This window comes from Pecten maximus, chromosome 1 (assembly GCF_902652985.1).
Source record: "Pecten maximus chromosome 1, xPecMax1.1, whole genome shotgun sequence".
NCBI lineage: Eukaryota > Metazoa > Mollusca > Bivalvia > Pectinida > Pectinidae > Pecten > Pecten maximus.
Window position 1 is genome coordinate 44,799,622 of NC_047015.1, and position 27,593 is coordinate 44,827,214.

General features: G+C 36.3%; 1 protein-coding gene across 1 annotated transcript in view; it reads left to right on the forward strand.

The window, feature by feature from the left end:
- The window catches only part of LOC117334779 (bifunctional heparan sulfate N-deacetylase/N-sulfotransferase-like), a 63,462-nt gene continuing 35,869 nt past the window's right edge, over positions 1–27,593 (forward strand). Inside the window, 4 exon segments of the mRNA XM_033894581.1 lie at positions 1–90; positions 14,076–15,212; positions 15,214–15,285; positions 23,969–24,095. Of these exon segments, the coding sequence (XP_033750472.1) occupies positions 14,253–15,212; positions 15,214–15,285; positions 23,969–24,095 (1,159 nt within the window). The 5' untranslated portion in view covers positions 1–90; positions 14,076–14,252.

Consider the following 27,593-nt stretch of genomic DNA (forward strand, 5'->3'; position numbering starts at 1 on the left):
CGATTGAGCATGCGCGCACGATTTATTTCCTGTGAAAGGGATGATTATTTTCCAGTCCTACGCTTCGATACGTTATAACATATGCTAGATGTAAGTATAATTGCTTTTTAAATGTGGCAGATCTGATGGTTGGATATAGCAGATGCTAACTTATATTCACATCATCAGGTTCGAGGCTTGATCAAGGTGGAAATCACCGAACGTTACTTATCTGCTCTTCGTCGTTGCATCTTTCTCGACCAGAAGTGACCAGTCCACTTTCGTGGTCCATTGTTTTGTTCTACCATGCGTACATGATTCGACATATATAGCGACTTTCCATTTGTGCTTTGTTTGTGTCATCATTTGAAGCCACTGTAGGAAAATACACTCATAGACTGTGTGTTGTTGGTATGTGGGATACAGAATGTGACTGAGATTTGATTGTTTATTGTGGCCTTTAGGAAGAAATCCGTCTGTCATGTCTATTTATTTTGTGGCGAATTTTCGGAATAATATGGACTAACGAATTTGTAAGTATACTACTAATAAATTAAATGCAAGACATTCGTCATTGAAATGTAAACCACCGGTAGTGTACACGTGTGGGTACACTGGTCCATCACACTACAGTACATGTTAGAATGTGATACATGCCTGGAGCAATGACTTCACTGACTTGCAGTAAAACCGTGAGCAATTTAACCTTACTCAAGAATAGAATAATTTATCAGTTTTGATACGTTTCAACAAAACAACAAATGTTTGATTTCAATTCCAATACTTAAAATAGTACATGCTTCATTCGGGTAGACTGGACTCTGTCTCGAGGCATTTCTATTTATTGTTGAAATTCTGAATCTGACATGAAGTAAATGTGACCCAGTCATCAGAGTAAACACAAGAATTGTAGGCTGTGCCACAAGACAGGTACAAATATTGTATACATGCAATGTAGGCTATCAAATGACTGGGACCTATATTTTCTGCTTCATTGACTTTGGCTAGACAGTTTAGCCCAACTTCATAGATATGGTATATGTACTGTATGGTAATGTATGGATAGGTAAAGCGAAATACCAAAAGTATGTATCACACATATCATAACCATATCTAGGAATACTCCTAGACAGAAACTGCATTGCGCAAGTTTGTCATTAAAGCATTCAAATTAACAAATATTAGTCAAGTACTAATTACTACTACATATATATATAGCTTAAAAGAATTTAAAACATGGACATTACAGAGGTATTATATATAATTAACAGCAGACTGATTAAGTGTCTGCCGAATTATGAATTTCCTTTGGACATGTGCTGCTCATAACAGAAAGTGTGAAAATTGCAAGCTGTTTATATATGTAGAATATTGAGGTTTTGAAATTTATAAACATTATGTGAAAATTGAAATAGTAAATTGCAGAATGGAAGTTCAATATTCAAAGAATGCTTTGAAAGAACTGTATTTATGATTAAGGATCAATTATATATCAATGCGTGCATTTAGATTATCTGTTGTCTAATGCTTTGTAATCTTCATTTGACCTGATTGTGACTTGTTTAAAAATTCATCAGTTTCTGCAACAGGAAAGTTGGTGTATATTCTGTCAGCAATTGGACTCTTTCTAAATGTCAAGTTGTCTGCAGAGAATGGATGGTATTTGAGACCGATACTTGATAGCGGCTAACTGGGCCAGTGACAATACCTAGACAAGATAAGGAGATGGTGAAGTATTATATTTTACACCAATTTGCAATTGCGTTTTCATTATTTTGACACATCTGACAATCAGTCTGACCCATGATCTGCAGTAATTACACATTATCAATTTAATAAAGCTGAGCCAGGAAGCATGGAATGCTGATGACATACCATTATATCACCATAACATTAGCGTGACGAGGCAAGCAGTTTCCACTTATATACAATGATGTATTGGGAATGAACACAAGTAATAATATACACGTTAGTAGTTTAGTTGATGGAACATGTGTATTAACAGCAGACTGATTAAGTGTCTGCAGAATGATAAACTTATCGGTTGTTTCTGTGGACATGTGCTGCTCGTAACAGAAAGTGTGACAAGCTGTGTAGAACTAGAATATAGGTAGACACCAGACTTGGGATACCAGTTATTCCCTTTGATCCTTTGATGTGATGCTGATAGAGAATATGTCATCTCAGTCTAATTATGAGCTAAACACTGTATATATTCAAATCACAGTATTTTTAATCAGAAAAGCAACAAATTAGGAATATTACTGTACAATGCAACCTTTCATGTTTTTGTAAGTGCACAGTGCATTTATTAGGTTGAATACGGTAGCTAGTGAAATATACAAAGATTCTCACAGCTTAGTGATACTATACTGGCAACACACAGTAATAAAAAGAATCATCCTGTTAACAGTCGTAGTTGACGTTTAAAATCGTTTTGCAATACCTGGAATTTGTATGGAATTTATGCAAGATTCCTAACACATGTACAACAGTTGTCAGACAGAGCTGTGACAGTATTTACATACCAGTACTACTGGTAGGCTTTTGTATGACTATAGGCTGTCACCAGTTGTATGACTATAGGCTGTCATGATCACCGGTTGTGCGACTATAGGCTGTTACCAGTTGTGTGACTATAGACTGTCACGAGTTGTATGACTATAGGCTGTCACCAGTTTTGTGACTATAGGCTCTGTCACCAGCTGTATGACTATAGGCTGTCATGATCACCAGTTGTGCGACTATAGGCTGTTACCAGTTGTGTGACTATAGACTGCCACGAGTTGTGTGACTATAGGCTGTCACCAGCTGTATGACTATAGGCTGTCACCAGTTTTGTGACTATAGGCTCTGTCACCAGTTGTATGACTGATAGACTGTCACGAGATGTGTGACTGTAGGCTGTCACCAGTTGTGTGACTATAGGCTGTTACCAGTTGTGTGACTATAGACTGTCACTAGCTGTGTGATTATAGGCTGTCACCAGCTGTGTGACTATAGGCTGTCACCAGCTGTGTGACTATAAGCTGTCACCAGTTGTGTAACTATAGGCTGTCACCAGCTGTGTGACTATAGACTGTCACCAGTTATGTGACTATATAGGCTATCACCAGCTGTGTGACTATAGGCTCTTGCCAGCTGTGTGACTATAGTATAGACTGTCACTTGCTGTGTGACTATAGGCTGTCACCAGCTGTGTGACTATAGACTGTCACTAGCTGTGTGACTATATACTGTCACCAGTTGTGTGACTATAGGCTCTGTCACCAGTTGTGCATCTTCGCTAGCCAAGGCTTCTGATTACGTTACACTCCACGAACCCTTGGCGGATATAGTCGTGTTCAAACCGTCGCGCCCTGGAATCCCAGGGCAACCAATCAAATCGCATTTTACATTCAGGCTTGTTTTCGCATTAAACAAAAACTGCGGCACCCAGTACAGAGCTACATTGTCGACTATGTCATTGCATTTTAGCTATATACAGAGACGTACAATCATTAGGGAAACATTCACAGTGTTTGATCAATTTATATAAGTCATTGATCACACATCTCATCGAAATTGACACAAGCCTTCATGTGTGTCTGTAAACATCACCGATGAAGTACATTGGTAACGCTCATTTTGATTGGTCGAAAATTTCATGAATAAAGGGTGGTAATTTCGAATCTCCGCTAGAGGGCCAGAACTGACGACTATATCCGCCAAGGGTTCGTGGAGTGTAACGTAATCAGAAGCCTTGGCTAGCGAAGATGCCAGTTGTGTGACTATACAGGGGTCGACATTAACTTTTTTCTGCACTTGTCCCTTTGGACAAGCAACATTTATATTCACTTGTCCGAATGGAATTATCACTTGTCCCACTTAAAAATTTTCAATTAAGTTAAATGATGTTTTTCAATGTCTGTGTGTCATGCAGTAAAATGATAACATTGCAATGACAACTATATATATTACTGATATTTATTGGTGTTTTGTCCAAGCTACATAATGAAGAAGAAAAAAAATGCTACTGACTGCCTATTTTCGATTTACAGCAACTAAACTAGTCTTATAAGAAAAGAAATAAACTGACTAAAACATGAACATAATTATAGAAATGCAATAGTGCATAAATATCTGAAATACTATATTTGCTAAATCTTGCAATAAATAGCGAGCCTGCATCTGTTGCCACTTTAGTCCTTCAAATACACTTTCAATTTCCTTGTACTCTTATATTCATATTCCTTTTTTTTTCAATATGCATATTCAATACAAAGACACCAATGGGGCTGACAGATTGAATATTTTTGAAAAACACAGAAAGTTTAGTTATCATCTGCATTAGTGTTCTGAATTAAACTATTTTCGTTATGAACAAGTCACTTCCAATGTACACTATCCATGTTTTCGTTTCTTTTTTTATCATAGGTATATAAGGTGAAGTCTTGTGAATGTTGATTTCATAATATAAATAAACAACATGAAGACAATATTGGTCACTTGTCCCGTCGGACAAGTGTTTTGATACTTTCACTTGTCCGACAGCAATTTAGTCTGGTACAGGACAAGCGGACAAGCCTTAATGTCGACCCCTGCTATAGGCTGTCACGAGTTGTGTGACTATAGGCTCTGTCACGAGTTGTGTGACTGATAGACTGTCACGAGTTGTGTGACTATAGGCTGTCACGAGATGTGTGACTGTAGGCTGTCACCAGTTGTGTGACTATAGGCTGTCACCAGTTGTGTGACTATAGGCTGTCACCAGCTGTGTGACTATAGGCTGTCACCAGTTGTGTGACTATAGGCTGTCACTAGCTGTGTGACTATAAGCTGTCACCAGTTGTATGACTATAGGCTGTCACCAGTTGTGTGACTATAAGCTGTCACCAGTTGTATGACTATAGGCTGTCACCAGCTGTGTGACTATAAGCTGTCACGAGTTGTGTGACTAAAGGCTCTGTCACCAGTTGTGTGACTATAGGCTGTCACGAGTTGTGTGACTATAGGCTCTGTCACGAGTTGTGTGACTATAGGCTGTCACGAGTTGTGTGACTATAAGCTGTCACCAGTTGTATGACTATAAGCTCTGTCACCAGTTGTGTGACTATAGGCTGTCACCAGTTGTATGGCTATAGGCTGTCACGAGTTGTGTGACTATAAGCTGTCACCAGTTGTGTGACTATAAGCTCTGTCACCAGTTGTGTGACTATAGGCTGTCACGAGTTGTGTGACTATAGGCTGTCACGAGTTGTGTGACTATAGGCTGTCACGAGTTGTGTGACTATAGGCTGTCACCAGTTGTGTGACTATAAGCTCTATCACCAGTTGTGTGACTATAGGCTCTGTCACCAGTTGTGTGACTATAGAATGTCACCAGTTGTGTGACTATAAGCTGTCACCAGTTGTATGACTATAGGCTGTCACGAGTTGTGTGACTATAGGCTGTCACGAGTTGTGTGACTATAGGCTGTCACGAGTTGTATGGCTATAGACTGTCACCAGTTGTGTGACTATAAGCTGTCACCAGTTGTATGACTATAGGCTGTCACGAGTTGTGTGACTATAGGTTGTCACGAGTTGTGTGACTAGGCTGTCACCAGTTGTGTGACTATAGGCTGTTACCAGTTGTGTGACTATAAGCTGTCACCAGTTGTATGACTATAGACTGTCACCAGTTGTATGACTATAGACTGTCACCAGTTGTGTGACTATAGGTTGTCACCAGTTGTGTGACTATAGGCTGTCACTAGCTGTGTGACTATAGGCTGTCTCTAGCTGTGTGACTATAGGCTGTCACGAGTTGTGTGACTATAGACTGTCACCAGTTATGTGACTATATAGGCTATCGCCAGCTGTGTGACTATAGGCTCTTGCCAGCTGTGTGACTATAGGCTGTCACGAGTTGTGTGACTATAAGCTGTCACCAGTTGTATGACTATAGGCTGAGTCACCAGTTGTGTGACTATAAGCTGTCACCAGTTGTGTGACTATAGGCTATCACCAGTTGTGTGACTATAGGCTCTATCACCAGTTGTGTGACTATAGGCTCTGTCACCAGTTGTGTGACTATAAGCTCTCACCAGTTGTGTGACTATAGGCTATCACCAGTTGTATGACTATAAGCTGTCACCAGTTGTGTGACTATAGGCTGTCACCAGTTGTGTGACTATAAGCTGTCACCAGCTGTGTGACTATAGGCTGTGACCAGCTGTGTGACTATAGGCTGTGACCAGTTGTGTGACTATAGGCTGTCACCAGCTGTGTGACTATAGAATGTCACCAAGTTGTATGTCATATCTTGACCCTGGTTCTTATTTTGGTGATGTGACATTAACAGGAATTTACCTAGATTTAAATTGCCGGTGAAGCTGATGTAGCCGATGATGCTTACCCTTCCAGATCTAGATATATTCAATATTCTTGTAATTTTTACAGGGATGGTGTTCACACTTTATCCCTGTTTTATTGTTTTGGGGTTGAAATTACTGTTTTGTCTATATGCTTGTAAATTCTCATTTTTATATGTCAACTGTTTAACAATATATGTAGATCAGTTGTATCAGCTCACACATGTATAGTATGTATTTTACCTACCATGAATGTGTGAATGTACAAATATAATAAGTCATTGTTTGAGATTCAGTTGAAATATTCTTGACTTGCAATATTATTCCTAGTTGTTGTAATTGTCTTGAACACAATGTACATTATATATTTACGCTGTCATTTTTAGAAAGGAAAACATGCTTAGCCTGCTGTAAATATATACCGTATATATATATATATATATATAGTGTGTGTGCTTATTATAATTATAAGCCTTATTTTTAACACACATATTTTTCATTTGTTAGGACCAGTAGTGAAAATTGAACAAAGGTGTGCTACTTCAGTATAAAGATAGATCTATCAGCATGTAATTGTCACAGTCATTTATGGATCTGGGTCCCAGATAATTGCCACCATGACATTTTCATTTATTTAGTACTTTTGTTTGCAGTAGAAATTAAATTGCATTCCCATTGAATTGGTAATGGGCGTGTGCTTTTAAGTGAAATACACTGACAAGTCTTTTCAATGAAGTGGACTTAAAATGCTACAGTGACAGTTTTTATTCAATAACTTTTTTTTTTATATTTCAACTGAAAATGATTGTCACCATTATTGCATCTGTATGAATGATCAGATCTATTGTTTGCATTGTTGAAACTCATCATACCTGATTGTCACAATTCATGACACACCTGGATTCCTTTATGCTCCTACTTAGCCTTTCATTATGTTTGTTGGAACCTGATGTGCTAAAACTAAATTTTGTGCATGCAAGTTTCATTATAGATATATATGGCATGTGTTTAAATATAGATCATTTGTGTAAATACACTGCCCACAAATGGCATTGTAATCAAAGAAAGAGCTACCAATATGTTTGGCAGACAGATTTTAAAATGTCTGACACATATGGATGAAGCAAGCTCCAAATTTTGATTTAAACGCATCCCCCTTTCGAATTCACTTACCAAAATGTACAAAATTTCCCAGACGTGAAATATCCCAATTTACAGTACCTTTCTAGAAACATATATATACTTTCCAAACAGATAATTTCAATATGGTTATCTCATTACAATGCAGATCAGGAAAAATGATGTAAGGGATATATATATATATATATATATATATATGCAGACAACCATTTATTATATACTTTAAATTTAAAAGCAGGCATGTTTTGACCTACTCTAGTACAAGTAAATATGGACATACATGTATATTAACAGTAGCAATTTCGTAAACATTACAGGTTATGTAGACTATATAATTTTTTAATTAAATAAATGATCCATTCATTGCAAAACCTATATACAATATTTTCTGATTCAAATAAAACATATAACCACACACAGACGCAATATTTAGATCTCTGATTATATAATTACAAGCTTAAGGTAGCATATAGTCTAACTTTAATTTTGTGTCACAAATGAAACATGTGCCTACACAATACCTCTTATTTCGCAATAACGATCATAATTACTGTATCAGGAAATGAATTAAATGAAATACTCTCATTTTACCAATTTATAAATGTGCTATTGTTCAGCATGTCATTGTTATGTATCGGTCTTACATTAGATATGCCAGGTACATGTTGCCTACATGTTTGTGCCTTGATTTATACTTCACGGAGATTTTTGCCAATATCGACCTGAATAATTCCAGCTCAGGCTTATTTTCTGAACTATAATTTCGTAGAATTCGAACAGGTTCATCAATATTTAATTATGTTCGAACTGACCGAATAGTAATTGACAATCCATGGCGTTACGTACAATGTATATCAAAAAATATATATGTGTATAGACGTGCTACATAACTCTAACCATACAGAAAACAAAAAGTAAGCTTTGTCAAACAGGTGTATACGATTCAACATTCTTCCCCGGGCTAGTCAATTTTATGTTACATGGAAAGAGAAAAATTTGAATATGGTATGTAGAATTTTATAAAATCTGCCTGCAGACTTATACTATAAAATTTGTCACACATATCCATTTAAATGCATGATATAGTATTCGTATGTACTGTAATGCAGGTTAAAATAATCAAAAGAAATGATATTTTTCATGTGTACATGTTAAGATGAATAGTTTTATTTTTTGTAGCCCGTAACAAAGATATTTTAGTCAGTTCTTAAAAATAAAAGCTTTTAAGTTAATGATACCCTGATCATAAGTATTGTTTACTGGGGCTGCACCTTGTTGGGCGTGAGTGACGATTTCGTGAGCAGTGTATCCCAGATATTGATCGTATTACCAGCATATGTAACCTGCTCAAATAGGACGAGGCATTGCTGCCTGTAGCATGGGGAATAACCTTAAAGCCCTTTAGCCTCTGTTCAGGGTATACCTGTCGCAGAAGATCACAGATAACTGACATTCAAATTACAGAAAAATCCATCCTCGAAATTTGCTCTAATCATACTTGATATGGGAACACAACCTTCTGTGTTAAAACACATGTACAACACATGCATTGTCATGTTTGATTTAAGCAGTTTGGATTTTAAATCGTGATCTTAAAAAAAACCCCACACAAGTAGAAACACCCTATGAGCTAGCTCTGGTAAATTTAAATAAATGTTTTACATTTATATAACCAAGAAACAGTGTTTCTGTTACAATGGCTTATATCTGCTATCACACAAATAACCAAGCTATATATATTCTGTTTATGTCCAACACGGAATTCCTTGTCAAAGTTAGGAATTGACAAAAAAAAAACCTCAGAAAATGGCTATATTCCTGTTATCTTAGATTTTAGTATAAAAAATATTAAGTCGGTAAAATCGGAGTGTTCTTTTGGAAGTTAGTCAAAATTTGATAAAAAAAGGTCTGTATATATACGAGTTAAGATGTATAAATCACACTTTTATTTCATTTAAAACTAAGGAAAACTGACAATGTTCAAATCTGGATTAAATCCTAAAAATGTCACCTTTGAGATCAAGATTCTTATATCACTTAATTCACATATACTGTTATGTAATCTTTTTTTAACAGATAGAATTACACAAATTATCATTTGTCATTTGCAGTTTTAATATCTTCATGACAAGATAATTAGGAATCCCCAATTCATATTTGTGCTACCTAATCTGTTGAAATTCTGGTTATGAGAAGTTACTTTAAATTGCAATCCATGAATGAAGAAATGTACCTATTAATTTAATAAGAAACTATATATGAAGTTATATATGGTCCGGAAACTAGGAAATTCCCAAACGTATGGTCCGGAAACTAGGAAATTCCCAAACGTATCCCCAGAATACAAAATGATGATGATATAAATGTGTTACTCTCAGCTCCAGGATAATATGATAGATATGATAAACTAGGGACGCTAGTCGTGTAAGGCAGGGAATATGTACACCTGTGTCACATAGTGTATTTCAGTGTTAAACTTTCATGTTCTAATAGGTGCAATTGTCTTGTACTGGCAAATATTTCACATTCTTCTCATTCTATTAGTCCTGGAGGGATTCTATATTTCAAATGGCAAAGATGTTCATTCTGATGTATGCATATAGTTGGCTGTTGATCGTGACTGTTCTAAGAATGTTAGATAGAATGCGCAGTAGCATATAGAAAACAATACTTATAACAAAATATTGCAGGAATTCACAAGATTTATGTCTCGGGAATCCTTATCTTGATCTTGGGTGTTTAACTTTCTTGTTGTTTTATACGATGAACAAATTTACATTTACAAAATTTACAAAAAACCTGAAGTGCTGTAAATTGAGATATCTTGCAATTGGCTGTGGTTATATTTTGTGTTTTTTTGACGCCTGGCATTAAAAGTGCCAAAATTTAACACATTGAATTATAACGTCGTTGGTATATTCCGGACATACCGTTTTCTACTTGGTGATTAGATAATGTGGTTTATTTCTGTAAAAACAATTAACTAGGAATTTTTATCAGCAATTTCGTATTAAATTATGTTGTTTTGTCATTCATCAATAAAGGTATGATCATACATATAAAGACTTTAAATATATATAGGTATTTCTTGCTAATTTCTTGAATTATAACACTACAAGTTACCATGCATGGTTTCAATCGATTCTTTGTTCATTAGCTAACAATGGCACTAGCTATATCAATTACTATGTATATAATATAGATATATCAGAATAAATAACTTGTATGTATTTTAAAGAAGATAACGTTTCTTGGATGTTGAGAAGCCTTTATTTGTTGCATTATGTTCACCACATGCTCAGATCTCTACTAATTACCGTCCGTCAGGTATCCATCCTAGAAGAATTACCACTGTTTGAAACAATTGGAGTGTTGGTTCTTTCCTATCTTAAGTTATTCCTGTTGTTTGTATTTTATATAAAAGGGGTTGGTCAATTGTACGGAAGATCTCTAAGTATGTGGAGTTTATGGAGATGCCAAATTTAGATACACCAATATAAAACCAGCTTTAGATACACCAATATAAAACCAGCCTGCTTTGACAAAAAAGCGCAAAAATTGCAACACCAACATATCCTGATTCAAGGGGCTGCAATTCAATAGCTCATCAAATAATCACTGATGAGCATCAGACCAATGGCAATGTACTCACCTCAGGCAAAAATTTATGGTGTAAATATGCTGCAAGGAAATCTAAATATAGTACCCATAATATATACATATATATATGTGTACAAGATATGTGATAATTTCATGTCACCTTTTGCCATGTGATTTTATTTCTTGTTATGTGTACGTAGAGGACATCAAAGCCCAATCACGCCACCCCTTGTTTTTGTTTGATGTATGTTAACCAGAATGAAATCACCCAAATCAATCTTCTCCATCATGTGTTGTTTGTGATAATAGTGTCCACATTTCCCTTTTGATAATATTGTATTATCACCCACAATTTATATCAATACCAAGGTGTTCTGTTTCCTCCCAATATTGCTGTTCCTGACAATGAAGTATCTTTTCCAGTTACCATAGTGATATGACATAATTTACCGGTAGTAGCCTATACAATATTGTATTATCACCCTTGATTTACCAATACCAAGGTGTTCTGTTCCTCCCAATATTGCTGTTCCTGACAATGAAGTGTCTTTTCCCATTACCATAGTGATATGACATAATTTACCGGTAGTAGCCTGTACAATATTGTATATGGATGCAGATGGAACATTAAGAACTAGAAATAAATGTTGTATGTTATAAAATGGCTGTTGTTGGGGAATCACCTGAAAATTGATATGCAATACAAAGAGCTAATTCTATATTGCTGTAGTAATTTAAATTGGAATTTTACAGTAGTCTGATCAAATCCTCTCAGTCTTCGACACAGAGATTTGGCACGATTCCCAACCCCATGGTCCATGTTAATCATGGTGTTCATAGAAAATATAGAAATGGACCGCGGGGTTGGGAATTTGTGGCACTTTAGTCCCTGTGGTCTTATATTAAAGTACATTCCTTTCATGTGTAAGGAAATAATGTTTCCACATCGCATGGTACCGGTAAAACAAGGACTCTATGGAGTTTCACTGTTGCCTTATCTTCTTGCCGGCCTTCTTGTCTATGAATTATATGGGTAATTTAGGCTTAATTAATTTGAATTCATGCTCATAGTGCAATTTACACAATAATACTTTACACGTGAAAGTCTTGCTGGGTGTGCAGTACTAGTATAATCCCAAGAAAATATATTGATTTTTTTTTTTTTGAATTGTGTATTGGGTATTGTGGCACTATGTGCATTGTTGTATGGGGCCTTGTAGGGCTATTGCAAAAATTTGTAAGCAGAGCCAATTTTCTAATCACTAATAAAAGACAATTTCCTGACTAATTGAAGATATGAAACATTGTGTTGGGAGCAATTAGTGCATTGTGTAGTCGTGATCATGTATCATGTAGAAATCACCATATCACTGCTTTAAAAAAAGAAAAAACGTTCAGCATAAGAGTTGCTTCCTCACAAGAAAAAATATTTAGGGTTGCTATAGTAACTGCATGTACAAGGAAGAAAAGCATTCATGTTGGCGTCACACTGTCACTTTGGGAGGACGCATGATTGGCCCTTTGCGTGGATATGGAAATATCTTAACATATCAGATTCACGTAATGTTGTATGTTCAGAAAGTGAATTTGTTGTGGTGGTTAGTGGAAAAAATCTGTGGATGGGTAGTGATAGTGAGATAATCTGTTCTGACTGTTCCTATATATAGATAGTGGGACATATACAGTCTGTCCCCTCCGACTTTTACTGGATAGTGGGAAAGTTGTTCCCCTTGGATTTTCACTTGATAGCTATTGAGGGAAAGTCTTTGACCCTTTAGGCTTTCGATAGATAGTTGGATGGTCTGTATCCTTACACTTTTGATAGATAGTTGGATGGTCTGTATCCTTACACTTTCGATAGATAGTTGGATGGTCTGTATCCTTACACTTTCGATAGATAGTTGGATGGTCTGTATCCTTACACTTTCGATAGATAGTTGGATGGTCTGTATCCTTACACTTTCGATAGATAGTTGGATGGTCTGTATCCTTACACTTTCGATAGATAGTTGGATGGTCTGTATCCTTACACTTTCGATAGATAGTTGGATGGTCTGTATCCTTACACTTTTGATAGATCGTTGGATGGTCTGTATCCTTACACTTTTGATAGATCGTTGGATGGTCTGTATCCTTACACTTTTGATAGATAGTTGGATGGTCTGTATCCTTACACTTTTGATAGATAGTTGGATGGTCTGTATCCTTAGATTTTCATTGGATAGTGGGAAAGTCTGTCCCCTAAAAAAATATTCCCTAAAACAGTGGCTTTGTATTTACAGATAGTTGGGCAGTCTGGTAGTCAGATATATTGTAACAAGTGGGATCCCAACCCAAGGGGGAAGATTCTTAATCTGCCAAATGCAAACACGAGGCTTGTTGAGTGTTTGGCAGCTTAAGAATCCTATGCCGAGTGTTGAGATCCCCATGTCTCATTTCTAAGGGGGTGAATGATTATTTTTCTCTTAACCCTGTTTACCCTCTTATGTATCTAATATTGCTGTTACACGATCATGCAAAATGATGTTGACATGACGTGATTGGATTGTCGACATGACGTCATTGTAATGTTGCTGTGACGTCATGCAATTGTTGAGAACGTGTAAAGAGAATGTGTAGCCTGTCTCAACCCTAGGGTGAGATAAGAAAATCTCACACAGGTACAACCCTAGGGTGAGATAAGAAAATCTCACACAGGTAAAATCCTGGATATCCCTGTCCAGGGTAAGTAAAAGAAAATAATTTCCATTAATGCACCAACTGGTTTCTGAATTACACATTCAGGTAGTACATGGATTAATGCCAAGCTGTATTCTCTCCAGTATGATCGGAATTGATACTTTGTTTTATCTAGTGTTTTGGGGATAAGAAAGAAACTATCTTCAAACTTGACTCGCCACATTTGAGCTAATCAAATTAATGTGTTGAACACGTACAACTTTTTCATATCAGAAATTTCTTAATGAATGTAAATATGTAAAAAGAAAAAAAAATTATGGTGTATGTTCTTTTCGTTTGTAGAGTGAAGACGCTGGAAACAGAGACTTGATGAGGTTGTTATTGTGACAGAAAACATATGAAGTCCTTTTCCCACTGGATACTTCCAATTCTGGAATGATGGATTATGGATGAAGATTAAAAGAGAAAGTCAATTTCAAACCTGGCATTTATATCAGGTTTGAAGAGTCAGACCTGAAAATGTTGTGTCGAAGAAACGTTGAACGTTTGAAAATGATGTTCCATCGCTGGCCATCATACAGTTTGCGATCATGGCCACGTTCAATACGAAAGTTATTGTCTATAGGGGTATTTATAGTAATAATCTTGGTTATAATTCTGTCTTATCAATTAAAGATCATCGGAAGTAGTCGTCGAAAAGTGAACCCACCTCAGCCATCCATTACTTGTCGATTTGATCATTCTCATAAATCATTAGTCAAGCCCAAGAACCATAACTCTCGTGATAGTAGACATGTATCTAAACGTGTGTTAGTACTTGTGGAATCTCCGTACACCAGTCTCGCAAAGCATATCATTACTGTGTTAGAGGCAGCTAGGATCGAATATAAAATTGAAAACACAGGCAGAAACCTGCCAACATTGACACACTTTGACAAAAGTAAATTTGGTGTGATCATTTTAGAAAACTTAGAGGCATATGTGAATATGGACAACTGGAATAGACAACTTCTCGACAAATATTGTCGCGATTACAAAGTCGGCATGATTATATTTGTTCATTCTGTAGATGAGTATGGAATAGATAGAGAAAAAGTGCCTGGGTTTCCTTTATTATTGAGGTACAATATGGCTTTAAAAGACTATACACTGAATTTATTTAGTGACATTTGGAGAATAACGCGTCCTGGAGAGATTTGGGAGGGAACTCTTCAACAAGACGATTGGACTGTCTTTGAATTCAATCACTCGACGTATGAACCTTTGGCGTATGCGAAAGCAGCACCCCCACCTTTCCTGGATGCCGGATACCAGGTGGACAACAGGACACTGGTCAGTGTGTTACAGGACCGAGGCACATTTGATGGTATACAGAAAGTGTTCTTTGGTAATGGACTGGACTTCTGGTTACACATTCCGGTCTTACTGGATGTACTTTCCTATCTGTCTCATGGTAAACTTAGTCTTCCGTTGGAACGGTTTCATCCAGATTGACGTCGATGATATCTTTGTCGGGATTACTGGTACCAGAATGACACCTGTTGATGTAGAGGTAAGACAGCTTTCTTTACTGAAGTCAAACATAAGAAAATGTACGTTAATAAGTTTACTAATCATTTGGTATTTTGTAAAGCAGTTTCTTGTAATTGTATGATGTGGCCATCAAATACAGATTTTTTGTTGATTTAATTGATCATAAATACACATGCATTAAAACACCTAAAAGGGTACTGATTATGCTTACCGGGGTGTATATATATACTAAGCGGGCTCATTTGAGGACAACATGGTTTGAAACTTTAACACTAGGGGAGGGAGCTTATTTGAGGGTACATATATCAATATATATGATATCAAACTTCAACACTGGGGGAGGGGGCTTATTTGAGGATAAATACAGTATGAAACTTTAACACTAGGGGAGGGGGCTTATTTGAGGATAAATACAGTATGAAACTTTAACACTAGGGGAGGGGGCTTATTTGGGGATAAATACAGTATGAAACTTTGACACTAGGGGAGGGGGCTTATTTGAGGATAAATACAGTATGAAACTTTAACACTAGGGGAGGGGGCTTATTTGAGGATAAATACAGTATGAAACTTTGACACTAGGGGAGAGGGCTTATTTGAGGATAAATACAGTATGAAACTTTGACACTAGGGGAGGGGGCTTATTTGAGGATAAATACAGTATGAAACTTTAACACTAGGGGAGGGGGCTTATTTGAGGATAAATACAGTATGAAACTTTAACACTAGGGGAGGGGGCTTATTTGGGGATAATTACAGTATGAAACTTTAACACTAGGGGAGGGGGCTTATTTGGGGATAATTACAGTGTGAAACTTTAACACTAGGGGAAGGGGCTTATTTGGGGATAAATACAGTGTGAAACTTTGACACTAGCTAGGGGAGAGGGCTTATTTAAGGATAAATACAGTATGAAACTTTGACACTAGGGGAGGGGGCTTATTTGAGGATAAATACAGTATGAAACTTTAACACTAGGGGAGGGGGCTTATTTGAGGATAAATACAGTATGGGGGGGGGGAGGGAGAATTAATTTAGGATAAGGGTAAGTATAAACTTTGAAGTTTTGTCTCGCCTGCAATGAAGTTGCGAAGCAAGACCATGGTGTTACTTTTCCGACAGCAGGGGCATCATCGCTTCACTTGTAAGTTTAGCATTTAGATTTGTTGCCCAAACTTTAAACCAAACTTGGTATATAGTTAGATCACATAGTTGACATCTCAACACAACCTTCATTTGCAGAATATCATCCAGAATTCATGGTCCAGTAATTCTGGAATTTAGCCAGGGGTGCTGGGAATCTGGACTTTTAAAGTTTTGTGTTTAGGTGATCAGTTTCTCAAAAGTATCAATGTTATTTCAACCAAACCTGGAATGTATTTGTATTTAATTGTACATATCAACACACCCTACAGTTTACATGAATTTTGTTTTTTTTGCTCTAATTTTTGGGTTAAAATCTTTAGATTTTGAGAAATTGGTATAAAATCTTCATTGCTTTCCATTTAGCCAAACTGGAATAATGAATTCTATCATATATATCAGATGTATTTTCCTGATCACTTTGTGTGATTTTGGAGGTCTAGTGACAAATTTAGGTGAATTTTGAGAAAAGTAATTTTGCAATACATGATTTGTTTATTTTTATTTTTTTTTGCAATTTATCAATATTTTTTTTACACATGTCTTGATATATATAATTTTTTTGTGAATTTTGGAGTTTGCTTAAAATTTTCTCTATTGACAATGCGGGACAGATGAGACATATACATGTACTTACTAGTCATAATCATCTCCTGAAGCTAGCTATAGGTTTCCAAAATTTCTACTGTTTAAAATCTTCAAGGGCTGTTCTCGTTTTGGTTTTATTTGTGCCGATACCTCCAGATACGTGGTACGGTGGACATGATATTAGGTCATGGCGATTTTTTCTCCTCCATTTCTTTTATTCTGAAACTAAGCTAACCTGAGAAAGTGCAGTCAAATTTTAATACTAGGGATTTGGATGGTCGTAAGAATACATTAATCACTGTTAACGTTGTAAGGTGTGAGTAATCACAACTTCGAAATCTGAGAGTTATATTCGTTCTCAATTTGTTAACTCGGAGCACAGACCATGCCTAAATTAATGCAACCCTTGGAATTATTAATTAGTGAATTCCTAACTGGCAAAAATAGAAAAAAAAGGAAACAAAATCACCGCCTTCGTTAATAAAGTATAAAATTGTGTCCTAATTATGATATGAGAGTGTAATCCAAGATATTAAGTTCGGTAATAAATTGTTGATTTATCCAGTTTCCCTGGATCTCTTGATATATTTATGCTGACAGACTATAAGAAATAGTTTATTTGGGTGTGTGTAACTCAATTTGTTTCAAGAATGTGCTGAGATATTGTGTATTTGAACCTATGATATTATTTAGCTAGATGAAATTTTGCCGTGTGTGTATTATATATATGTAGGGGTTAACCAAACTCTAAAATCTACTGCACCAAGGGGCTAACTAGCAGGTCTAACTAGCCCAGGGAATCCACAGGTCTGGCATCAGCATGTGATCAGCTGGAAATTAGCCAGCAGTGTGAGAGGTCTTCCTGTAGTAGGAATCTAATAACATTTAAAATATTTAATGTGTTTGCAGTGAGAAAGCCAATATTGCTTGGAGGTAACTATAAATAATCAAAATAAAAGAAACTTCAGGGGTCCAGTTTCACCCAATTCAACTGCAGCTGTTATTTAGGATACTAATTACATTTTGTTGAGGAATTTCTTTTTGTCTGTACATTAAAACCTGTCTTGTGAGACCAATGCTTTTGTATATATACTTCACAACCTGTCTTGTGAGACCAGTCCTTCTGTGTGTACATTACAACCTGTCTTGTGAGACCAGTCCTTCTGTGTGTACATTACAACCTGTCTTGTGAGACCAGTCCTTCTGTGTGTACATTACAACCTGTCTTGTGAGACCAGTCCTTCTGTGTGTACATTATAACCTGTCCTGTGAGACCAGTCCTTCTGTGTGTACATTACAACCTGTCTTGTGAGACCAGTCCTTCTGTGTGTACATTACAACCTGTCTTGTGAGACCAGTCCTTCTGTGTGTACATTACAACCTGTCTTGTGAGACCAGTCCTACTGTGTGTACATTATATTAGGGCTGGGACGATACAGTGATTGCACGATCCGATAAGATCACGATACCTCCCCTACGATCCGATACGTATCACGATACTTTATTTATGGTATTGTCAAAGCAATGAACAACTTCAGTGTGTGATTTTTTTCAAATTTTAAACACAAAGTTCGACAAGTAACAAAACCATTTTAAACAGTACTTTTAACCTCTTGCCATAGGCTCAATCATTTGAGTATTGCATGAATTGACTAGTGAACTGAGGAAACATAAAAATGCATTGTATCTTGACTAGTAGAATAAAAGAAAATTTCAACATATCTGGACTTGAAGAATAAAACATTAACTAATATGTAATACATGATGTAATACATGGAGCTCTATATTGTCACAGATTCAGAACTACCTTGCATGTGGTTTTTGTTTTGTCAGTCTTCCTGATGCCACTGCCATCTTTGTTTTTATAAACAGGCTGACCGAACGTCTTCCACACGGACGATTTTGTGCCTTGCGGCGTAACTAACTCATCACAGTCGTCCATTTATAAACACATTTAGTCTAGCAATGGTTTTGTAATCTACTATTTGATTGGCTAACCATGAAACAGTCATAGTGAAACGACCAATCAAACGCTTCCTAACATAGTGCCCCATTCCCGGAAACGAGACTCGCAAGTACTTTCACTTTAAGAATTTCGATCTTTCTGTGTTTTTTTACAATTATTTTACTTTAAAAGCTTTGTTTAATGGATTTCAAATGATAATATGAAGCAATGCGTTTTGTTTTTCACAAAAATATAGTGGATCGATACCGTATCGTAATAGGCTTCTTTGGATCGATACTTGTATCATGTTGAAGTGTACCGCGATTCACCGATGCATCGGTGTATCGTCCCAGTCCTACATTATATAATTACAACCTGTCTTGTGAGACCGGTTTTATTAGCTCACCTGCCCAAAGGGCAAGTGAGCTTATGCCATGGCGCGGCGTCCGTCGTCCGTCCGTCCGTCCGGCGTCAACTTTTCCATTCAAGCAACTTCTTCTCAATAACCAAATTTAAAAAGCCCAGAGACCTAATATTGAGTCTGTAGCATGCTGGGGTGAAGGGCTACCAAGTTTGTTCAAATGAATAACGTTGACCTTCATTCAAGGTCACAGGGGTCAAAAAGGCTTAAATCTTTAAACGACTTTTTCTCAATAACCAAGAGTCCCAAGGAGTTGATATTGGGTCTGTAGCATGCTGGGGTGAAGGGCTACTAAGTTTGTTCAAATGAATGACCTTGACTTCATTCAAGGTCACAGGGGTCAAATATGCTAAACAAAATTTAAACAACTTCTTCTAAATAACCAAAAGACCCAAGGACTTGATATTGGGTAAGTAGCATGCTGGGGTGAAGGGCTACCAAGTTTGTTCAAATGAATAAAGTTGACCTTCATTCAAGGTCACAGGGGTCAAAAAGGCTAAAATCTTTAAACGACTTTTTCTCAATAACCAAGAGTCCCAGGGAGTTGATATTGGGTCTGTAACATACTAGGGTGAAGGGCTACAAAGTTTGTTCAAATGAATGACCTTAACCTTCATTCAAGGTCACATGGGTCAAAAAGGCTAAAATCTTTAAACGACTTCTTCTCAATAACCAAGAGTCCCAGGGAGTTGATATTGGGTCTGTAGCATGCTAGGGTGAAGGGCTACAAAGTTTGTTCAAATGAATGACCTTGACCTTCATTCAAGGTCACAGAAGTCAAAAAGGCTAAAATCTTTAAACGACTTCCTCTAAATAACCAAGAGCCCCAGATACCTAATATTTGGCCTGTAGCATGCTTGCGTGAAGTGCTACCAAGTTTGTTCAAATGAATGACCTTGACCTTCATTCAAGGTCACAGGAGTCAAAAAGGCTAAAATCTTTAAATGACTTCTGCTCAATAACCAAGAGTCCCAGCTGGGAGTTGATATTGGGTCTGTAGCATGCTGGGGTGAAGGGCTACCAAGTTTGTTCAAATGAATGACCCTGACTCACATTCAAGGTCACGTCAATCAAGTATGCTTAAATCTTTAAATAACTTCTGAATAGCCAAAGTGCCGAGAGACATTATATTTGTCCTGTAGCATGCTTTCAAATAACTGCAGGATCTATATATGAAAAGATCACTGCATTGCAGGTGAGAGATTCGGGCCCATTGGGCCCTTGTTTTATGTGGGTTTATATCCTTTTGTTAATTGCCTCATATTCTACTTCCGTAGTAGAAATATAATTCATTTTTCCTCCTTGAGAGAAACTAATACACATGCGTGCATAATTTCATAAAGTACAGTCAATTAAGGTTTAAATGTTGTATTATACTGTTGTTACAGAATTACAAATTCCATCTTTTAGCTTTAATCTTTTTACTGTTATATACCATTAATGGTATGAGAACATCAACTTTTATGTTTGAATTTCAAAGTTTTAGTTTCATTATATTCTTATGAGATAAATTGGTTGAAAATTGTAACCGGAACAATATATCATTACTGGTAAAATTTTAATTCAGGAGCAACATATATATATATTAAAAGGAAACTTTTAAGTAATGCTGTCTCAATGGAAGAAATTTGCAGACAATCTATTATTCCATATGGTTATATTATCTCCTAAATTATAAAAACGATCCCATCCATGGAAACAGAATATTATGTTGTTACTTGCACACAATTATATAATCAAAATTTTGGGAAATTTTCACAAAAAAAACACTTGTTATATATGTATAGGCATATGCAATCACTCCAAGTTGACTACAGCTACAAAAGTTTTTTTTTTTTAATAAATAAATAATGCTGTATTTCAGAAAGCTTTTGAAGTAAGAATCAAAATTTAAATCCTCTTTAAATATACAAATATGATCTAGAGCCATCATTGGCAGAGTGTCAGTAACCAAGAAACGTTTCATATTGATCTTTGATTTGAAATATAAAATGTCATGAAATACAAATTACGTCAAATTGGTTAGTATTATTTGATATTGTTCATATCAAGTAAAGTTACTTTATATATCATTCCGATTATATTTTTGAAAAACTCACTCAAAAGGCAGTAGCTGTATAGTTATAATCACTGAAATGCTTCCAATGCTTGTCTGATATAATCAGATAGGGAGAAATCTAAAGTACGCTGTGGTGATATCATTCTCTCTCTTACTGATTGATACTGCTGGGTAATTGACTCAACTTGTACGATGTAACGTACAACTGGAGAATCAATATTGATTGTGCTGATTAAGATTTGCTGTCAGATGTACCTGCTATAAAGTACAAGCTGACTGGTAGTACGTGGTACCCATGTCTCTCTGATCTTTGTGGAATCTACACAGAAATTCCCTTAGGAATATTGCTATCTTTTGTAAAAATTATACAGGAAAACAAAGAAAATGGGGTACCCAATAGGTTATATTTCAGACAATGAAAAACTCTTGATGTCAAATATTTCGGTCAAAGATTCAAAGCTCACAATTGTAATATAAAGTAATTAGTCATTACAAATTATTGATGCTCTTCTCAAGAATTACAGGTATATATAGCACTATCCTGCTTAATTTACTAGGGTCAAAGGTCAATATATATCAATGAAGATATTTTATAAAACCCATAAATATCCTGCATCATACCTATAACTGCCAGCCGCTATACACTATCATGTGCTCTTTTCAAAGCACTCAAGCTTAAGGTCAAAATAGTTTGAAGGAATATGATTTCTTTAATATTAAATATATTTCAATACATTTTGAAAGTAAAAACTTAACAGATGTTGACATTAGAAACTGTAAGCAGATCTTGTTACTTGATACTTGAATTGATGCAAGAAACTTATGAAATCTGAACACTTTTTTTGATTTCTTTAGTTTCTTGATCAGCAGATTAAAACTGATACATGCTATACAAAATATCCCATTGTTACGGGGACCACGATAGCTCAGTCGGTTAGAGTGCCGACCACATATCTCAGATGAAGATTTGAGGTGCTTGGTTTGACACTCCCTACCCCTGTCGGTTTGTGATTCTAAGGAAGCTGAGGGCAAAATAGGAAGCTATGAAATTAAAAACAGGCCGGTCTGTGCTGTCGTGGTTATGTCCTTGTGCAAGACGCTTTGCCCTAATTGATCTGGATGGCATGCGATGGGCCTCCTGTATGTTATTCATTCAAGTACTGGTCACCAACTACTACAAAGAGACCCCGCCTCAAAATAACACTGGCTGTGTGTTCACACCAGGAAACAAACAAACCCATAATGGGGATTGTTATTGTGACTTAATAGCAGGTGGGAGAGGCATGTCTACTTGAGAATTCCCAGACTACTGTAACAATCAGGAATCCATGTGTGTTGGTATATCCTGTAGTCAATATATTGTCATTGGATGTAGCATCTTCATTACATGGAGAGTTTTAAATTAGGAAGAGTTTTAAATTACAGGGTGCTTTAATTCAGTCTAACAGTAGACAGTTATTTCAGTAATACAATTAGATGGTGCACAAGAGTGGGCTCACTAGGGCTGATGTGTTTTCTCCTCCCTGGGTGTATATATATATGATCCCGTATAATGGAATGCGTAGAGGACTCGTAGGTGTCTCATTGTGCGTTGGGATAGCATTAAAAAAAACTATATCAGCAAAATCTTTTAAAGTGTTATACTTAATAGTAGAGTAATTTGATATTTAGTATTTTGTCTCCTATATAGATGAAATCAATTGGATTTTTATATCACCTTGAAACACATTGAATGGTATTACTCAAATGAAATGCTATATACATTTTTATATATATATTGTATCATAGGATTGAGCAGGCTCTACATCTTCTGTTTAATTCATCAAAGATAATTTCAATGAAAAATCTTGAGAACCTTCCTTCCTTAGTGATGAAGTTTGTAAGATTTATGTGGTATTTAGGTTTAAGTTTCCTCTGCATCGATCGTGTACATATTATATACATAATGCCAAAGTTTGACTTCGCTCTAGCACCTTCATTCCTTAGGGATTTTGATCATGTTTCACACAATGATAGAGGAATATAATATCTCAGACAAATTCAAGTTTCAGGGTTTTTGAATCAAGGTCACTATTACTATTTTTAGCAGGGACATGTGATTATTACTTGAGCAACACCAGTATATGCTTGTTAGGATATGAAATTTACTGTATACACTAGCACTATCTCCATCTACATAACTAAATACAACTGATCATGAGGGATATATGTTGTAAATTAGAGAGAATACAAATGTTAATCAGTAAAATTATATTTCTACCTTAGTCAATTATGGTGTCACTCTGCATCCTACCCACATTATGTATGCATTTCCTCCCCCTTTTCCAGGATATCCACATGAACACACCATAATAAAAAAAAACACCTCCCCCTCCCAACCCCCAGACATTGATATTTCCTCCCCCTTCCACCCACAATACATTAAGCATATTCCCCCCCCCCTCCTCCCCAGTAAATATCAAATACCCCCCTCCCATCCTCTCAACAATATACTCTCACACAGCAAGATATATCTTTAACAAATCAATTGTTGCTGTTTTTGACAGGCTATGGTTCAAGCTCAAGAACGTCTTCAGAAGCAGGTTCAAGGGTTCAAGTTCAACCTTGGGTTCTCTGGATGGTTCTTTCAGCATGGCAACTCTCTGGAGAATGAAGGCGACCGTAAAATATTAGGTTTGTATAACGCATGGAGCTTAATTGTGTAATATAAGTTGTCAACATTTGAGTGGACCATTGATGACAGTGTAAAGAGGTTTCACTGTATATTAGATACAAATGAAAAAAAAACCAGAAGTTAATTATGTCCTTCTTTTTCATTTGAACAGATGAACTTGCTTTTGTGTCACTGTTAACACTGATGACACCACAAGTGAACTTAACACAAATAAAAAGAGGCAATCAAACCCTCACATCCTGTATCTGCAATTATCTAGCAAGGTTCTGTTAAGCATTTTAAAGCATTTTTTCAGAAAATGAATACATACCTGTATTATCAAGGAAAGATAAAAGAAGAGGCTGTTTTTGACTTATAAACCTTTGGCCATGGATGGTTGTCTGTTGTACAAGTACTGCAGCCAGCTCTTTGATGTAGTATTAAGCTAAATGTACAAAATCTGGTGTCTGAATAAAAATATTTAATGGAGCGAGGAAAAGGAATGTGTAGATTTCCTGCTGCCATTAATATTCCACTTGTTCACCATACAAATCTACATGGTGATATAGGAAGGCCTAACACACTCTATAAGATCTTATACTGATGTAGGTTAACCAGGTACTGTCTATACCTCTATATCACTTATAACCGATAAATATCCAATTATACTGATATACAATATATAAATACCCAATTATACTGATATATACCCAATTATACCGATATATACCCAATTATACTGATATATACCAAATTATACTGATATATATACCAAATTATACTGATATATACCAATTATATTGATATATACCAAATTATACTCATATATATACCAAATTATACTGATATATACCAATTATATTGATATATACCAAATTATACTGATATATACATGTATACCAAATTATACTGATATATACCAATTATATTGATATATACCCAATTATACTCATATATACCCAATAATACCGATATATACCCAATTATACTCATATATACCCAATTATACCGATATGTACCCAATTATACTGATATATACCAAATTATACTGATATATACCAATTATATTGATATGTACCCAATTATACTGATATATCCCCAATTATACCGATATATACCCAATTATACTCATATATACCCAATTATACCGTTATATTCCCAATTATACTGATATATATCCAATTATACTGATATATATCCAATTATACTGATATATGTACCAATTATACTGATATATACCCAATTATACTGATATTTACCCAATTATACTGATATATACCCAATTATACTGACATACACAATTATACTGTCATATACACAATTATACTGACATATACACAATTATACTGATGTAGGTTAACCAGACAATGTCTATACCTCTATACCACTTACACCATCTACACTTAAAGTGATGTAGGGAGTCACAACACTATCTACACTAATACTGATGTAGGGAGTCACAACACCATCTACACTTATACTGATGTAGGGAGTCACAACACCATCTACACTTATACTGATGTAGGGGGTCACAACACCATCTACACTTATACTGATGTAGGGAGTCACAACACCATCTACACTAATACTGATGTAGGGAGTCACAACACCATCTACACTTATACTGATGTAGTATAGTCACAACACCATCTACACTAATATTGATGTAGGGAGTCACAACACCATCTACACTTATACTGATGTAGGGAGTCACAACACCATCTACACTTATACTGATGTAGGGAGTCACAACACCATCTACACTAATACTGATGTAGTATAGTCACAACACCATCTACACTTATACTGATGTAGGGGGTCACAACACCATCTACACTTATACTGATGTAGGGAGTCACAACACCCTCTACACTAATACTGATGTAGGGAGTCACAACACCATCTACACTAATACTGATGTAGGGAGCCACAACACCATCTACACTTATACTGATGTAGCTATATAGGAGTCACAACACCATCTACACTAATACTGATGTAGGGAGTCACAACACCATCTACACTAATGCTGATGTAGGGAGTCACAACACCATCTACACTTATACTGATGTAGGGAGTCACAACACCATCTATACTTATACTGATGTAGGGAAGTCACAACACCATCTACACTTATACTGATGTAGGGAGTCACAACACCATCTACACTTATACTGATGTAGGGAGTCACAACACCATCTACACTTATACTGATGTAGGGAGTCACAACACCATCTATACTTATACTGATGTAGGGAGTCACAACACCATCTACACTTATACTGATGTAGGGAGTCACAACACCATCTATACTTATACTGATGTAGGGAGTCACAACACCATCTACACTTATACTGATGTAGGGAGTCACAACACCATCTACACTTATACTGATGTAGGGAGTCACAACACCATCTACACTAATACTGATGTAGGGAGTCACAACACCATCTACACTAATACTGATGTAGGGAGTCACAACACCATCTACACTTAATACTGATGTAGGGAGTCACAACACCATCTACACTTATACTGATGTAGGGAGTCACAACACCATCTACACTATACTGATGTAGGGAGTCACAACACCATCTACACTATACTGATGTAGGGAGTCACAACACCATCTACACTTATACTGATGTAGGGAGTCACAACACCATCTACACTTATACTGATGTAGGGAGTCACAACACCATCTACACTATACTGATGTAGGGAGTCACAACACCATCTACACTATACTGATGTAGGGAGTCACAACACCATCTACACTATACTGATGTAGGGAGTCACAACACCATCTACACTTATACTGATGTAGGGAGTCACAACACCATCTACACTTATACTGATGTAGGGAGTCACAACACCATCTACACTTATACTGATGTAGGGAGTCACAACACCATCTACACTATACTGATGTAGGGAGTCACAACACCATCTATACTAATACTGATGTTAGGGAGTCACAACACCATCTACACTTATACTGATGTAGGGAGTCACAACACCATCTACACTTAATACTGATGTAGGGAGTCACAACACCATCTACACTTATACTGATGTAGGGAGTCACAACACCATCTACACTTATACTGATGTAGGGAGTCACAACACCATCTACACTTATACTGATGTAGGGAGTCACAACACCATCTATACTTATACTGATGTAGGGAGTCACAACACCATCTACACTATACTGATGTAGGGAGTCACAACACCATCTACACTTATACTGATGTAGGGAGTCACAACACCATCTACACTAATACTGATGTAGGGAGTCACAACACCATCTACACTAATACTGATGTAGGGAGTCACAACACCATCTACACTTATACTGATGTAGGGAGTCACAACACCATCTACACTTATACTGATGTAGGGAGTGACAACACCATCTATACTTATACTGATGTAGGGAGTCACAACACCATCTACACTAATACTGATGTAGGGAGTCACAACACCATCTACACTTATACTGATGTAGGGAGTCA